This window comes from Accipiter gentilis, chromosome 2, assembly GCF_929443795.1.
Source record: "Accipiter gentilis chromosome 2, bAccGen1.1, whole genome shotgun sequence".
NCBI classification, from domain to species: domain Eukaryota; kingdom Metazoa; phylum Chordata; class Aves; order Accipitriformes; family Accipitridae; genus Astur; species Astur gentilis.
The window spans coordinates 887,714-905,932 of record NC_064881.1 but is presented as its reverse complement, the minus strand read 5'-3'; the positions used below and the strand labels follow the sequence as shown (position 1 = coordinate 905,932).

Here is an 18,219-nt window from a genome sequence, read left to right as displayed (position 1 = left end):
AGAATATATTGGAATAGATTGGAAATACACAAGAGACCATTCTTATGCAATTTTTTGTCTTCAAACACAACCATAAATTACAGCTAATTTTGCTCTCATGCCAATTTTGTCTTCATTTTCAAAGTGTAAATTCTGACAGCAACAGCTTTTTTATCGCTGTTGCACAACACATTTGTGCAACTACTTAAGAAATGTCTTGGCACATAAATAAATAGTAAAAGCTATGTAGGCTATGTAGATGGGCCACACGGATGTTGAAGCTGTTCAAAATGCTTCTAATTTAATTTTTTTTTTTTAAGAAAGAAAAAATCCCTAGAAGACATTTTCACAGTGCTTTGTCAGTTTTCTAACTGTGGTTCCACTTCGAAACGCTAAATTTTTAAAAACTTTTAATTGAAAAAGAGAAAATACTACTTTTTAGAAATCTGAGAAAGTGATGACCAAATAATGTTCACATATGCTGAATTAAAAAAAGATTTACATGAAAGAAGTTTATATTTTTTCTTGTCAAACAATCTCACCATTCCTGTACCATTCGATATCTGGTTTGAAGCGCTTGATAACAGGACTGATGACAACTGTGCAGCCCAGACTCATTGTCTCGCCTTCTCTCCCAAAGGCTACATCAAACTTGTCGACAAAGCTGATTTCAAACCTGGAAGCATATCCATGAGGAGTAATGCCAACTGTATAAGGGAAAAAAAAAACCTGGCTGTTTACTTTTTCTTTCCTTTTGTGACAGGAGTAGGAAGCAAAAGTACCCAGTGATTATGAATACAATCTCAGGCAAAGTTTAAGGTATAAATAGGAACAACATGTATTCAGACATCATCTTCAGAGGTAATTGCTGTGTTAAATAATCCAAGCCCTTACTATCACAGAGAAGCAACTATTTCTTTATTCATACAACTCTAGTTCTTACAGCTAGTTCATTTTATCAGGGAGAGGCTCCTGCAGAATTTCATTCCAAAATTTCCAAATTTCAGATCCAGCGTTTAATCCTTTTATCATAATGTTTGTTTTATAACTTAAAAAGACTTCTATTTATAACTAATGATTTGTTCAGGTCAAGCTGATCTTTAGCTTATATAGTTCTTCTCTTTCCCTGTTTTAACTCCTTGCTCCACCTCAGGGCAGTCATGTGTCCACTCAGCCTTCATATTTATAAGCTAAATAAGCCTTTTGGGGAGGCTCTTAATATAAAATGAGCTCTCTGTTCCCCCAGGCATTCAGGTAGCCTGTTTCTGTACTTGGTCCTGAATTTATCTTTTCTGATGCTGTGTGACCCAAGTTGTGCAGTATTCCAGACAGAATATCCTAAGTGCCTTACACCTGTACTGGACATACATGGCACAGGGGCTTCCATGTTTCTTTTGAAACCAGCTCAGCTGATAAAACATAGAGTTACATTTTCCTTTTTCACAACTGCCCTACACTGGTAGCTCACATTCTTCCTGTGATCAATGAATATATGCAGATCGTCATCTTCCCTTCCCATAACCAAGAGATAAATCCCAAACTATATTGGAAATGTGCAGCCTTGCATTTTGTAATGTGGTACATAATCTTGTTTCTATTATTTCAGAGCTTAGGCATATAAATGCCAGCTAGTATGCTTTTGCAGCATATCTCTGATTCTATTTGTGCTGCTACTATAAAAAAGATGTCCCCAAGTCTCATCTGTTGAGCCTTCCACGCACAGGGCCCCTAGGGCACTTCACCCACAGGGCATACATGGGGGGATTGTCTTAACAACATGGCAGTATCTATGCAATACTATAAATCACTTCAAAATGTGACGTTCTCAAGTAAAACAAATTACAATTTTTACCTTAATATATCCAAAATATTCAAACTGGGCTCTGGCTATTTGATGTTTTCTACACATTTTTGCAACGAATGGAATTGCATAGCAGCAGGCAAGAATGATTAAATCAAAAGTCAACTACTCTTCTTATGCACATGCACCCCCTAGCTTTTTTTCCAGGCCATTTTTTACATATGATGATGAAGTGTCTCTCTCTGACAGATTTTATTCCACAGCAAAGTGCAATATTAAAAGGGTGTTTCTTACATAAGCAAATAGCCATAGACCTAGAAGGCAATGCCATTTTCACCTATAGGTGAGGCTAACACCATCTGAAATTGTACAGCTCAGTACCTTTGTAAATCAGACCTGCTTCCTTTTTAAAAAACGTTACAAAATATTCTGCTTAGTCATTTATCATGACGTTACAACTGTAAATGGATGATGTGTTAGACAAACATGTATTGCAACTTACAGCCCAGAGGCATGGAAACAGTTCCAGCATGCAAAAGGCTTGCATCAATTTCTCCTTTGTACCCTAGACAGGAAAAGAACAACTCCAGTCACTATCACCAAGAAGTAAAGGCTCTCCACAAAAACAAAATTGGTAATGTGCATCTTAACCAAAAAAAAAAAAAGGACATATTTCGCAAACCTACTCTTTACCACAAGGGAAGCGTAAGCCGAAATTTCTCCTTTAACATTCATAGCAGAGGCCCGATACTGAGCAGTGTCGTCAAAATCACATCTAAAATGATAGAAATTATTAGACAAGGGCACCCATTTACTCCTTGGCATAGCCTTTCCTATGTTTTAGATTAAAGAAACCTCAGAAATCTGGGTAAAACCTATAAAGAATTAAAAGCTTCGGAGACAGACACACTGAACTGATTGTAGCCATTAAGTTTTTCTCAATGTTAAAAATCCAGTGTTTGAAATAAATATCTCTTTTCAAATATCACTTACAGATTTGAAATTGAGAATACAGCAGAAGTAGGAAAAAACTGTCTGATAACATTTAAGTTATCTCTAGTTTACTGTCTCCTATGGAGAGATGCCTAGCATGGAAGCTGTAGAAATGGTAGATATCATAAAATATTTTCAAAGAACACTAGCAGTATCTAAACTGTCAAATCTAGATCATTGCTGATTGTCAAATTAGGTGATTAGGTCTCATGTCTTCAATGTTTTTTAATGCAAAGTGACTGCAAAAATTTCCCATTTGGAGGATGAGTACTGTTAAAGATCTTTCTTCTGTATAACTGAGGACATCTCAGTTCTGTTCCTCATTTCAGTAAGAATCAGGAACTTTGCTGTATTTGAAAAACAGTTAACTCACATATTTTTACCCTGAACTAGATTTTTCTCATATTAAACTGTACTCACGTAGGAGACAAATGGAAAAAGTAATCACAAATGTCCCACATGTTTCTGACTCAGCCGTAAATAGAATAATAATCCAGATAAATTACTCACTTAGGTAAATTGTGTATCCTCTACTGAGGAAAACCAGAATTGCTTCAACATTTAGTAGACAGCATTCACCTCAGCTGTACAAACTTGGTATCTCTTACATCCCCAAGAAATATGTTCACATTTTGCAGGTCTCAATCTATAGCAACATTTCAGCTTAAGCTATTTGTTAAATTATCTATTGTTCCCTTACACGCTAATCTCCAGTGAGTGCAGCCCATATCGACTTTCAATGATATACTTGTCAGAGTGAGTCTGTACAGTGATGGGCACGTTGTTTTTGTACCTGTGGAAAAACAAAGAAACAGTATGTCACAAATGAAAGTGTATAATTATATACTTTAAAAGGTCAAGTGCTTGATGTTTGAAATAGAACATCCATTTCTGCATGTTTCTCCTAGATAAACCATAGTCTAATTTCCTGGGAAGACATTACATATTTTTGGAAGCTTAACCTCTCTCTCTTTCTCTTTGACCCACCCCAGCTGAATTTTATTTTCTAATTAAAAGGACCTAATAGTCTTGAATGGGATGAGAACCAGTTTATATAACCATGAACTTCATGTTACTACTTGTAAAGGAATGGGAGAGTCACATGAGCAACATCTCAGAGTTTTGTGAATTGCAAACAATGAAAATTCTGTAGCGTCCTTACCTACTAGGTATCATACACATTTTGTTTGATTTGCATATTTGATCTACTTTTAAAACCTGCATATTCACAAAAATTTCAGGTAGAAAGTTAACTTTTTTTAACTTGCATAGCGAAGTTGACAGAAGCCCCAACAGGGTTAGACTGGTAAAGAAAAATCATCTTGCTGGTAAAGTGCAAGGGATCTGGCAAAAGCTGTACTACCAAAAAACTTATCTGCCTTTACAGGTACACTACGAGTGTTTTCTGGTACAGGTATATCTTCAGGTAGGAAAAGTTTACTGTTCAAAATTCCCAGTTAGTAATTTGAAGGAATGAACCAGTACTGATCAGTAGTGAGCTGGCACTGCTAATTTCAGAATTTATATAAACAGCTTGAGACTCACAGAGAGATGTGGAAATATAAATGATAATAGATAAAAGTATCTTCATCTCTTATTCTGATGTAGCTTAAATAAACCTTTGTCTTCATAAGTCATAACAGATATCCAGCCAAAGAACTTTGTTTCTTCATTTCAGATTTTAAATTTTAAATCTCTCATGTTTTTCAATCAGGAAACTGGTCTGGTATCAGTGGCTTGCCCACTTCACCAAACAAGTCAGTAATGAGCAATTTTATTTTATTTTATTTTATTTTATTTTATTTTATTTTGTTTTTTACCAAGACTAGTATTAGTTTAATATGTCTCAAGATTAAGCTCTATCCACAATAAATCTGAAAAAAGTGTTGTGGAATAAAGAGTATTTCCCTGACTACAAATATTTGGGCACAGTAACACACTGGGATTTTTCCAAGTGCCAAAGTGAGTGGAGATCATAAACCCTAATGCTTTCCATCCTGATCTTCCTGTCAGCAAGATGACTATGAAAAGGGACTCAATGCAGGGCAATACTCTCTATTCTGGACTTCAAACAGTTGCAGAGGTGCTTGACCTTATTACAGGTCTCCTACTGCATTATCCTGGCTTACAGCAAAGAATAATACGTGGGTCCAGTAAGAGTAATCTATTCACCACCAGTCTTCACCTCATCTGTATGATGGTGCCCTCCAAGCTGACCTGCCTGGGAACACCTGGGCATCTTTATATTCCATGTAGTGTGTCAAATCGTTTAGAAAATAGAATAATGCCCTTAGTTCCTAATATTTTCCAGGGAATATGAAATCCTGTGAAACAGGACTTGAATCCATAAGCCCTTTAACTTTTCTCCAAAGCGCTGGGCAACCCTTGGATCCTGTTGGCAGCGAAGGTGTTTGGTAGCATGTGGTGCTGTGCAGAAACAAGCTTTAACTGAGTCATGCTAGCAGCGAGATGACTTTCACTTCTTTTGTCTTCATTATCAGGTTAGTAAAAAATAATTGATTTAATTTTTGCTTATATATTCATCAATGGAAAGAATAGGGCTCGTGTTAGAAGAACCACTTGTTATTTTTGGAAACACAAATTCCAGAACAGCCAAGTCATTAGCTAATGTTGGACTGCAACCTCCCACTGTCATTACACACTGATAGTTTATGCTTTCTGCTACTGGTTTCAAATGTCCTGGGTTTTCCATATGTTTTTTCCAAAGGGGTCAGAACAGCTGCATCAGACAGTAAGGTTTTCTTTAGAGAAAGTTCATGAAGCTTTACAATTTTTCAGGCACAGCATGAAAAAGTCTTCATTGCTTATACAAAGCATGACTGTTTGGAATACATGACTTACATTTTGTTAGAAATGCTGAATGAAAGCTGACAGATCCAGGTCAGCACTGTTCTGTATCTCAGAGCAAAGACACCTGCTGAAATGGCTGTGAACACTTTTTTTCCATTAGTAGCCTGTGGCAAACTGCAATCCCTTTGGAATTCAGATGTACGGTAAAATGATGTATTAATTTCCACCATCCACATTTAGCGCTTAGATGACAGGCTGGTTCACAGTGAGAGCAAAGGCAGACAGGTGAAGGCTTGGTTTAACCACGTCAGGTTTCTGGGATAAGGTGAAAATGGCTCAGCTTTTGCGTTCTTGGTTAGGATTCAGGTTACAGAGATGGATTACAGCCATGAGCATAGCTGATCATTGCTGGTGTCCAGCTGAGACCAGACCTGAAGGGTTTGTCTGGAATCCTCTCTAGGAGGAATTTCAGAACAGGGCACTTGCATCCCTTACATGGCAGAAAAAATGTGTCCATGCAGAGCCTGGCTATTGGTTGTCATAGTCTACAGAGAGAGATCAAATGACTTCATGGGCATCAGCTCTGGCCTATTAATGTACCTCTTAGTTGCACGTTTTATCAAGCCCCAAGGTTAAGGTTTTTAAGACCTAAATAAACACAGCGTCCATTAAGCAATTCAAGTAGTAAATTGCAAAATGTGAGTATTACTTAACATCACTATATAGCAGATGTTTCTGATGTTTCCACAAATAGAATCTCCATAGGATTACTCCTAATTAATCCTTAGAGCTGAACACAGGCTTATTCTTTGTTCATTTTATAAACACATACATACATTTTATATACACATTCTAGAATAATCTTTTAAATTAAATAATGAGCATCAAATCTCATTTTATGTTTGAAAAAAAGTTATTACCTATCACCTTAACAATTTTATGATATCTGTGTAGCATGAAACAGATAAGAAAGATCAGCTCTATAGATGGTGAGACAGTATAACTTCCCAAGTCACTGTTAATTAAGCTAAATTAAATTCCAGTCAGAGTAAACTTTAATGCAAGAGTCAAATTAGACCTTCAGCTATGACTAAGAGTATATTTTGGAGTTCTTACAGTAAAGATTTAGTCCAAAGACGATTCAAGTGAATAGAAAGTTTCCAATAGACTCCAAAGCTTTCAGAAGATTTGGATGGTCCTGGATCTATCTGCAGTCTTTGACTTCAAATAATTATGATGTGTCTGCTATGAACACCCTGCATCATGAAATTTCAGTTTCATGGAGATTCAGTACTATAACTGCTTAGCAGCTAAGCAGCTAGTTCTTAACCAAAGCATGCTTTAATGCTTCAGGGACATGAATGGCATTTGTCGACTAAACAGAAGTGTTTGGAAAATATTATTTTAAGGATAGTACTGACAGTAAATTAAACTGCTATCTTTCCTTCATCAGCAGACAGAAATAATATATTGGATGTCTCTATGAAAAAAAAAAAAAAAAAAAAAAAAAATCTATGTACTCCTATTGTTGTTACACAAAGTATTGTTTTGTCTTTTAATATTTTGCTTTCTTTTTGTACAAGGTGACTTGAAAGGTGTTTGACAGGTCTCTGTACCTGATTTTTTTACTTGAACTTGTGTCTTTCCAGAAAAAATACCACATTCACTGAGATGACTTCAGTTGTTGATTATGTGGTGACCTTCAGTGCTAGAGGTACAAACTTACCATGTAACACGGGGTGCTGGCCAGCCAGCCACAGAACAATGAAATTTGACATTTTGCTTTTCCCAGACAGTGTGGGAACGAGGCTCGATAATAAACTCAGGAGCATGTAAAAGTTTATCTTGATTCAACTTTTTGTGGAATGCCTGAGTGTCTTCTAGCTAGAAAAGAAACAATTGATTATAAACTCCAGCAGTTATAAGTGCAAATCATTAATATGCAAAAAGGGTATTTTTTTAAGAGCAGTAAAAAAATATACAATTTTTATTTAAGAATCTAGACAGACATACTTAATGTTTTTATCTCACCTGGACACAGAAAACAAATTTTTAATCTTCAAGAAGTTCTCCTTCCAAAGTAGCTAGATTTTATTTTACTGGGGTTTTTTTCCTTAAAACTATTCTAAGTAAAATAATTTGCCACATTTAACTTTTTTTAAAATACAGAGTGAAAAGTGAAATAGGTCTGAAATTCAGATGTCTTCTGTACTTTTGCTCTAATGCAAGATCATGTATGCCTAGACCATGTCTGACAGACCTGCTTTTAAACCTTTCCTGCTGATGGCTTCTTTCATCCTCCTAGGGTAACTGTTTCAACTGCTTGGCTATCCACAAAGCTGGGAAAAAATTCCTAATATACTATAAATCTTGCTTTCTGCAAACTAAACTATTTATTTGCACATATATGGAGAATTAGAGGTCCCTGTATTAAGGTTATTGAAAGAAGACAACTTTCATAATCCTCTTGCACAATACCAATTTTCCTTACAATTGTTGTTTCTCATTTTTGGACAGGTTCTACTTGTCCTCAACTTTCATTAAACAGTAACCACTCATTATCAGAGCTCCAACAGTCTCACACACAATTAAATAATTGCCCCCTATGTTTTAATGACAATACTTTTGTTAACACACTCTAGAATGGCATTTGTTTTTACACAACAATGACTGGTATTACATTGACTGACATTAAATTTGTGACCTGTTATAACTCCCAGATACTCAGGTACTTCTACCTAGCCAGCCATTCCTCGTTTACTTCTTTTCCTTCTGTGTATCGTAATTTCCATTGGTTGTTATCAAATTTCACCTTCACTGTTTCTCAATTTTTGAGATTATTTTGAATTTTTACCTTGTCCTTCAAAGTGTTTACACCCTTTTCAACATCATGTCATGAGGATATTTTATAAACATATCACCAATTCTTCTGCTCAAAACATTAATAAATTTGCTAAATGAAACATATTTGCCCTTGATATATTCTGCCAGTCTGGTCATAACATATTTGTTAACTACTCTCTGGGTATTGTTTCTTAAGAGGTTGCACAATAATATCAAAGCTACCCACAATTAGAGATTCAGTTCCAGATGTCCTTGGTAATTCCTTCCCTAATTTACACCCTGTGATCAAAACTCTGGGGTAAACACTTTGGGAAAGCTTGTTCCCAGGCCATAAAACTCCAGAAATTATCCCATCACCTTCTTATTGGCAAGTTACGTATATTGGTTCCTTTCCTCTCTGCTCAGCAACTGCCTCATCATCCAGGTGAAGGATCATAGAATCATAGAAACATTTAGGTTGGAAAAGACCTTCAAGATCATCGAGTACAACCATCATCCATGCCCACTAAACCATGTTATGGAGTACCTTGTCTACATGCTTTTTGAATACCTCCAGGGATGGTGACTCAACCACTTCCCTGGGCAGCCTGTTCCAATGTCTGACAACCCTCTCAGTAAAGAAATTTTTCCTATTATCCAACCTAAATCTCCCTTACCTCAACTTGAGGCCATTTCCTCTCATCCTATCACCAGCCACCTGACAGAAGAGACCAGCGCCCACCTTGCTACAGCCCCCTTTCAGGTAGTTGTAGAGAATGATAAGGTCTCCCCTCAGCCTCCTCTTCTCCAGACTAAACAGCCCCAGCTCCCTCAGCTGCTCCTTGTAAGACTTATGCTCCAGGTCCCTCACCAACTTGGTTGCCTTTCTCTGGACATGCTCCAGCAACTCAATGTTAACTAGGTGTGGGCATGACCAAAGAGTGTTCCCCAGCCTCGTTCTCTGTCCCTTTCTCCCAGCACAACAAGAGTGTTCCTGAGTGTTCCTACCTCAGGCACAGCACCTCTTTTCTTATCCACCTGACACCAAGATAACAAGACTTTAAGTCATTGAACAGATTTCCATTGAAAACACTTTGGGTTTTTACTACCATTACTGTGATTGCCCATGGTGTAAATACAGGCTCTGTTTTGCTAGGCACTTTGCAAACGTGAATCAAAAAGACCCACACTGTTTACAGTCTAGACATTCATTTCTACTCTTTTACCGTTTTCTTCAGGGCCACGCGTTCAGCAGACTCCCGGATCGCTACTTTCCTTGTTTTTTTTTCTCGATGTTCCTCTTCAGAAGTTGACTTGGCCACCTTGCTGACACTAACTCCTTCATCTGTGGCAAAAAGGTTCCTCTTGGCAACATATGCAGCACTTTCTTTAATTCTTTCTTCTTCTGTGTCTGTGATCCCACTGATACTCACTTCTCTGAAAGAATTTTTAAAAAGCAGAATCCCATTGGAAAATGCTGAGAACATATTCCATTTATGCTTTTTATCAAATTAGCCAGCTACAGTGGCCAACACTCCTTCATAACTTATTCCTGCTATTACAGTCTCGTGTGTATTCAAAGCAGAAACATGGAAGGGTACTGCAGAATGACTATTTCACTGTCTAAAGTCATGGCCGTTTTCAGTGCCTCTCTGTATAACTATGCCATACACATTTTCAGTTTAACCATTATCCTGCTGTGGCTTTATATCTCCATTGCTATAAAGATTAGCGTAAGGCATACCCACAGATCTTCAGTTATTGACATATGGCTGCAGCATTCATAATAACACTACCAAGGGAGTAGGAGATAATTGTAGCTGTATAACAATGTCCTCATTTGTGATTTATACAAAAAACCCACAATACTGTTCATCACCAAAAGTTCTCTTTATTCATAGAAAAGTCAATCCTGTAATGTCTGTAGGGTGACTGTTCTTCCAAATGTTTTCAAGAAGATGATTAAGGATTTTCTTGAAGCATCTTCCTCAGGCTTTCTACAGAGGAGAGATGCAAAGAACAGTTACTCTCAATGGGTCCAATCTTGTTTCCATATGCACATGTGGAAGTATCATTGGAGCCATATTGTTTTGGCACTGTCAGGACATTGTAGCTGCTATAATAGTGCATATACAATGAGAGTTCCTTGACTTAAGAAGAAGCATTAATATCTTTCTGTTGAGTTTAGTTACTTTCGGGTGACATTAGAAGGCACACTGAAAAGAGGTTCTGTTTAAGTTGTGGTTAAGTGCCATCTTACAAGCACTATAGAGAGAGCAGCCTCTTTATTTCCAGAACGCACTCAAACACAGCCTCACTATTTTATCATAAAAGGCTTACTGCTGCTACAAAGCAAAAAAAGATTAGGAAGAAATTTTTTTTTCTGTTTTCTTTAAGATTGCTAATATTATGCATTTGATAGCACATCTCAACAGTCAAGAAAATTTGGATTCAAGCCCATAATTAACTGTCCAGCCCCTTATATTTGGGCTATGAATTGAGTTTGGTGAGATGCAAGACAACCAAGCAGTGGTATGTGCTGTAAACTTAATTACACATAAAAATTGCCTAAAAGACTAAAAAACTTACTTAACAGCATAGAGCTTTGACCTCCCTCATGCATTCAAACTCTGCCTTGAAATTTCTGTGTTTCAGGCTGCTTTAACAGGATGATGCTTAAAAGTATCAGTGGGATGATTGATTCCCTTCACTTAGGCACATTAGCTCCCCCTACAAATACCATCTGAAGCTGCAGATATATGGCAGAGATTTCGAAATACAATTTTGAAAACTCAGTTTAATGAATATGAATGTAGCTAGCTACCTTCAGTTTAAATGAATAAATGGCATTTTCCTTCAAAGGCAAGCTGACATTATTTCCTCCTTAATTACAGTAGTTAACATCTCAGCAACTTCACAGTATGGACCCGCTCCTCAAGGCATAAAGCATCTTCTGGGAGCTGATGAATATCCTCAGACTAATATAGGACTCAGCCTACTCATTTGCAGTAGTGGTCCCTAGATGTTTTTGACCAACAGTATTAAATATTTAGATTTGCTAAAAATTTCTTCCTGTTATAATCTTCCCAGATCAAAGAGAAGCATGTTCCCTGAAATGATGAATGCATCAGAAAGAGCACACAGTACCATTTAAGAATTGATTCTGCAGCCAAGTCTCAGGCTGAGACTTTTCAAACAGAAACAACAGGATCAAACCCCAAATGGCACACACAAAATATTATTTAAAGGGTATCTGCCATCTGCAGTCCTTTGGCATAGTCTTATTAGTGGTTGCAAGTAGTTCAACAAGGCACATCCAGTATCTTTAGCACCTGTGGCATTAAACAAAGCTCTAGGTGTTTTATTATCTAGAATACTGGCTGGCTGTCCTTAATTTTATCTTGCAAGAATTAGGCTAAGTGTTCAAGAAGAACAGTTGTGAAGTGAATAACCTGAGCAAGGGAGTTTTTTACAGCAGAACCTGAGGGCTCCAAAATAGAACCAAATAATGGAAATGGTGACACGGCGCTGAAGGTCATCCAGCAGCATGGGCAACAGCTCCAATGAACCCACGGAGAGCTGACCTTTCTAAATAACTATTCCTTGTAAAAGCTATCTGCCCATGGGAAACAACACATCAATTTCACAGGGGATTTTGGGAATGACATATAACATGCACATGGTTCAATGGGCTTCAGCTGTTATCTTTCAAACAAAAATAAATATCTGACAGGAATGTAGCATGCAACTTCCGCAGTCTTGGCATGTGGTCATGAACATCATGCCAACAAAAAAAAGCCTAAAACAGATACCCCAACCCTTTCATGCCATGTTGAGTTGGGCACCCTAACAATCATCATATGTCCTTTTTATATTTTTTAACTACTTTAAAAAAAAAAACTCTTTAGGTCATTTCAGTGGCACAAAAATGCACACAACTTCCTGAGTTGCCATGTGCAAAAAGTAAGATTGATACCAACAACAGTAAGAAGAAGAATAGTAACAAAGATGTAAGAATCCCACAGTATCTTTTAATGTAGGATCCCAAAGCATTGCACAGACACAAATAAATGAAGCAACACACCATCACGCTGAGTTAGATATTACTGTATGCATTTTATCAAAAAAAGTAAAATAAAAAAAGATGATTTGTTAAGATTTTTTAAGATGTTAACATGCTGTATTAAGATCACAGGGGCCTGTAAATGGACTAAAAGATCATCATCCGGCAGTACTAGCCATCAGTCAGGATTTTCAACTATTGAACAACACTATAAATCTTACTTTTGTAGACTCAAGACACATTGTGCTTGAGGGCATGGGAGAGAGATGATGGTGAGCTGCAATTCTACTGCTGCATATGCAGAAACACTAGGTGAGATGCAAAGTTAGTCAGAAGCCTTGAAAATGTGTCACTGCTAGTCTTGTGTGAGACATATTTATGTATTTCTATCACAGAAGACATAGCTGAAACTCCAAAGCAATGGTTTAAAAAGGCAATAGTGTGTGCTTCTGAAAGTTGGTTGGATCAAAAAGCAGTGAATCTGACACAGAAATGTACAAGGGGTGAGAAAAAAATTACTCCAGGATAGTGGGAGGGAATTAATAAAACCCAAAACTGCTGGTCTCATCACAAAAGCATCACAAATTATCAAAAGGCCAAAGCAATAACATCTCCCACTGTCAAGGTGGAACTCAGTTTCACATAAAAGCACAAGTTTAGACACAATGCAGACATTGGGTATTGATTAAGCCATAGACAGAAAAGCACTGCCTCCCAGAAACAGCTTGGAACTGTCCCATGGAAAATGCTGTGCTGCAGAAGACAGACAAGGTGAAGGAAGGTTTCTGTTCAACTGGAGGTGGGCAAGAAATTTTTCTCCTGGTCTCCAATCAGGAACCAGTTTTCCACACCACACCCCCATATGTATTAATCTGAACAAGTGACTATGCTTGAACTGCCAGAGACTCCTAATAAAATCAGTATGCCATACCCCAAAAAGGGCAGGGGAGCCTCCTTGCTCATGTTGGTTCTGGCTTCCACAAAGTTCACATTCAGCTTTGTTGAGGACACTGCTGCAGGAAGATATATTACGTCAGTAGTAACCATGCAATAAATACCATCAATACGTGAGATCAGCATGAATCATTACGATGGATTTGAGAAAGTATTTGGTTTCATTCCAGGTTTTCCCTGTGCCAGGACAAAACATTAGCACATGGTTTCATTGTTTCTATGTTTAATGCTTGGTAAAAGACATTGAATTACCGAACAAGTCTTCAAACCAAAAGAATAAGCTAAATAATGTGGACAACATGCTTGTCCAGTTCCCAATAAGCAGGGTTATAATTATATCTTAATTTCATAGAAAGTGGCCCTGGCGATGTGTTCAAAACAAAGTCCAGACACCTAGGTTCATTTCTTCTGACTCTGGATGAACAATGTCTGATTTTCTGCCAGTCAGTTGACTTCTCTTTGTCTTTTTATCACTCATATGAAGTGCAAACAATCACCTTGAGATCCATGAGTGTAAAAAAAGATTAATGGATTTGTTATTTTACAATTTGTTAATAAAATATCAGAAACAAGATACCAAATAAAAGGAAAATGAACATACCGTCCTGTGAATATGGGCACTGAGTAGTCTATGGCTTCATTCTCTTTGTCTTCAGATACCAAATTCTGTTTTGCTCTCTTTGCTTTAGGACTCATCTTATACGATTGATCTTCAATCATTAAATTGGAATCTTTCAATCTGAAATAAAAATAATATTGGTAAATTCAGAAAAAAAAAAAGCTGTTAAGAAACACTCCAAAATAAGACTAAAGTACAAAATAAGACTAAAATTTTTGCTGTCTTGTCTGATAAGCAAGAAAATATCATTTTTAATAGCTATGGCTTCAGAGTTATTAAACACATAACTAAATGCACTTCTGACAAACTCATCATTATAAATATAAGACTGATGCCCCTTGATATTAAATCTAAATAAAGAAACAATATAACTGATAGCAATACATATTTATTAGTTTCTTGATTTGGGACAGTTTGACTTGGACAGTTTGTATACTCAGATTCGGTAGATCCTGAAGTCACTGAGACCACGGAGTAATTCTGGAGGTTGTATCTGAACTCATGACCTCTACTTTTCCAAAATTTACAGTCCTGAAATTGTCTAGTCCCCAACCAAAATATTGGTGTGCAAATATATTCAAAGTAATAATGATGCAGTTAAGTCTCGCTACGGAAATTGTAGGGCAGCATATTGCTCAGTAACCAGTGTTGCTATTCCCACTGCTCTCCCATACCACCCCAATCCATTGAAAGAGGAGAGTTGAGTGAAGTTAACACTATTTAACATAGCACAGATAAATGGAGAATGAGTGGAAAGAAAGAAAAGCAAACAGAAGGCAAGGTTTCCCCTCCCCACCATCCTGGGAGGGATTCTGAAGAGTGTGAAGCATATTTGTGGCAGTCATTTTGGGTTAATTTTTAACACGGTTACAAACTGTGTTAACAAATCTCCAAATACCTCCATCCTCCTTTGCCAATGCAACACATCTCTAACTCCCAGATCTATGGAATATCCTAATTAGCTGTCAGCCTTTTATAAATCCCCAAAGTGTCTCTTCATCTCTGTCTCAACATCGCCAAGGGACATCATATGTGAGTCTGCTTCTGGTCTGGAGATTTGTCTAGCATAAGCTTACTGCTTATGTGCACAGGTACAGTAGTAGAATTAGGGCACGTGGTTTCTCAGCAAGGCTCGTTAGCCCAGACATGTACCACTAACACAGCTAACCTGTTTCCCATACCCTGGGTAGCTTACACTGGCGTCCCTACGCAGTGTGCTGTGCATGTATAATCAAAACTCATGCTAGCACTGGGCCCCTGAGAATGTTACACATGTATAATGTAAGATTACAGATACATACTTGGGGTCACCTTTTCCTTAGGCTGCAGCCCTGCAAAAGTACCAAGCTCCAGAGGTGCCACCAACACAAGTCATACCAGGAAGAGTGCTAAACTTCCAAAATATGTGTTAATAGTCTATCCATGTGAAACTGTGTGTGTGAGATCATATGGGTCCAGCTTCATTCTCCCATCTTCCCTTCCTTCATTTCTTTGTGCCCATCCCTTTGCTCAGACTAAGTTCTTTCCCTACTCAACGCCTGTTAAAAGTCTTCTGTTCTCTAGCTCTCTTAATGTCTTTCTTACCGTCATCTCTTCTCCTTCTCCATCTAGTTCCTTGCCTGAATTCACATCCCCTCCCACATCTGCTTTCCAGCCCTCATCTCTTTGCCCTGCCACTCCCAGCACCATCCATAAGAGCGTCCCTTCCTTTCTGCTTAGTGCCCATCTCATCAGACTTGACTGTATTTGGCTCATCCGGCATCACAGTGAGGGCAGCCCTCTCCTCTGTTCTTCCTGGGTGCACACTTTATAGCCACCATCACTGAGCCTACAGCACCACTGCCCTTGGTACAGGGGGTACAAGAACCGTGCACCAGTTCTCCTTCCTTCCTCCTCCCCCTGTATCCTGGTTTTTATGCAAACAAAAGCACAGACAGAGAGGGGTTGTGGCACATGCTGTAGGAGTGGGGCCAAGGGTTTACCACGTCAGGCACCACTGGGTCAGCCAAGGAAGAGACTGAGATGCTGTCTGCTCTGGGGTCTGATGCCAGGTGCTGCCCAAGGCAGCCAGGGAGGGAGTCCGAGAGAGGTGGATCCAGCTTTAGGGACAGAAATCCAAGCAGAAAACACTTGGGAACAGTCCAGGCAGAGTAAAATGAAAAGGAAGAGACAGAGTGAAACAGGGTACGCAATGGCCTCACTCCTGGGCTGGGCAATGATGTGGTACAATCACTATGGCCAGCTGCAAACACATTGGGAGAACTCGTCGTCAAATAAGTGATAAGAAACATCAAAGGCAAAGTATTTTCATTATTTTTCAGAACTGGACTATAGTCTGTAAGGAGCTGCAGTTCTTTACTTAGCAGGTGACTTCTATTCCTGTCCTGTTTTAAAATGGGACAAATCTGGGATTTTGAATCTGACTGCCATCAGATTTCCTAGGGGCTTTAGGCTGAATCCTTTGTGAGGCCACTTGATTCCTGGTTGTTTCTACATCAAGAAGAACCAGAGTATGATTTGAACTTCAGTTTAAATGTCAAGAAATTTCTATTTTCATAGAAGTAGATTAAATATGTCGAAAATTTCAGCTCAGGCATTTTCAGCACTGTTAAATCCAGACTAGCTCTTTATTCCTAAAGGAGAACTTGGCTGTCCTATCAGTTTAGTTTTCAGTTAAGGTCCAGATTACACACTCATGCAGGGAATTAATGGGGAGTGTACATAGCAGTTCCCATCACTCTCTGTTAGGCCTTTTGTTGATGTCTTTCCTACATGTTTGGGTTTTTTCCTCTTTCACTTATAACTCTCTAAAATTATTTGAAAATGAAAGAATAAATTGCTGTAGGGTCTGTTTGTTTGATGGTTGTTTTTTTAATCAAACACTCCAAGTGTTTGAAGTTGAATATCTCACTTTCATTTTTTCTGCCTTCCACACCTGGCTTTATCAAAATATCCCCCAACTCCTTCAAATTCATGCCAGAGATCTCCATCACAACAGAACCTGAGAAACAGGGATGGAACTGGGACTTTTACTGAGGTATGATGACTAGGATAAAAATACCATACATGCACAGCTGATTCCCACTCCCTTCTGACTTCTCTAAATCGCATGTCTCAATTGTGGCACATTCTGCTGCAACCACTGGATTTTCTGGATTACTACTCCTGGATCCTTCATGTCATTGCATCCTTTGGTCGGCCCTCATGTGTTTGTGCTCAGGACCAGGAAAGCACCTTTCTAGATGCCTTTTCCTCTCTTCTTCTTTCTCTGGAAGGGACAGCTGCAGCGAGAGTTGCTGTGCTGTCTTCTGAGAGCAAGGGTTGGGTCCCAATACTTTGATAGCACTCAGCTATCAAAAACACAGATAACTGTGAGCTGAATAATGGATCCATGTGGATCCTGTAATTGTCTGCCATTCTCAGATTGCTAACACAACGCTCTGACCAATTTGCTTCAGTGATTTGCTCTTCCAGAAACTTGACCTGGACAAAGCAAGGCCCTGGCTAGAAGTGTTTCATTGAATAATGCCACTGGTGCTTTTAGACCAGTTTCCTGTTCCAGCAATGGTCAAGAGCACGTAAAAAGACAGTTTACATAGAGAAATACCTCCCTTGATAAATTCTTTTGGTTTCAAGCAAAGCCTAGGGACATCCTGAGCCAGAGGTTGCATCCTGGCTGTAGCAGTGAACTTACAATTTATTTATATATGAATATGGCACTTTCTTTTGAACCTGTTTTAATCTGCCACTTTATATTCTCTTTTGTGCTTACATGCCACTCTGTGTGAAAAAGCGTTCCTTGTTCACTCTCTGCACATCTTTCACTATTTTATACATTAACTTTACATGCCCACATTTGCCTCCTTCCCAAGGTAAGAGCCCCAGTATCTTACCTTCTCCAGACAGAAGGTATTCCATGCATCTCACTACCCTCCTTGCTGATATCTGACCCTTTTCTACTTTCAGACTGTACTTTTTGAGATGAGATGTTCAGAACTGCACCTAGTATTTCAGCTACAAGCATACCTTGGATTAACATGCTGACACAATATGCTTTCTGTTTTATTTTCACTTTCTCTCACAGCTGTTCCTAAATTCCTAACTGCTTCATGACCACATCAGAGCATCCAACTGGTGTTTTAAGAGAGGTATCCAGAGTCACTCCAAAATCTTTTT

General features: G+C 38.3%; 1 protein-coding gene across 2 annotated transcripts in view; it reads right to left on the bottom strand.

The window, feature by feature from the left end:
• Positions 1-18,219, bottom strand: part of MYOM1 (myomesin 1) — a 73,805-nt gene that overhangs the window by 49,882 nt on the left and 5,704 nt on the right. Inside the window, exons 2-8 of one of the 2 annotated variants that reach the window (XM_049819959.1) lie at positions 14,026-14,163; positions 9,634-9,844; positions 7,311-7,468; positions 3,474-3,566; positions 2,467-2,555; positions 2,283-2,345; positions 522-686 (exon numbers count right to left, since the gene is read on the bottom strand). In XM_049819959.1, coding sequence (XP_049675916.1) covers positions 522-686; positions 2,283-2,345; positions 2,467-2,555; positions 3,474-3,566; positions 7,311-7,468; positions 9,634-9,844; positions 14,026-14,163 — 917 coding nt within the window. The remainder of the gene's footprint in view (positions 1-521; positions 687-2,282; positions 2,346-2,466; positions 2,556-3,473; positions 3,567-7,310; positions 7,469-9,633; positions 9,845-14,025; positions 14,164-18,219) is intronic. The other variant, XM_049819967.1, reaches the window with a different exon arrangement.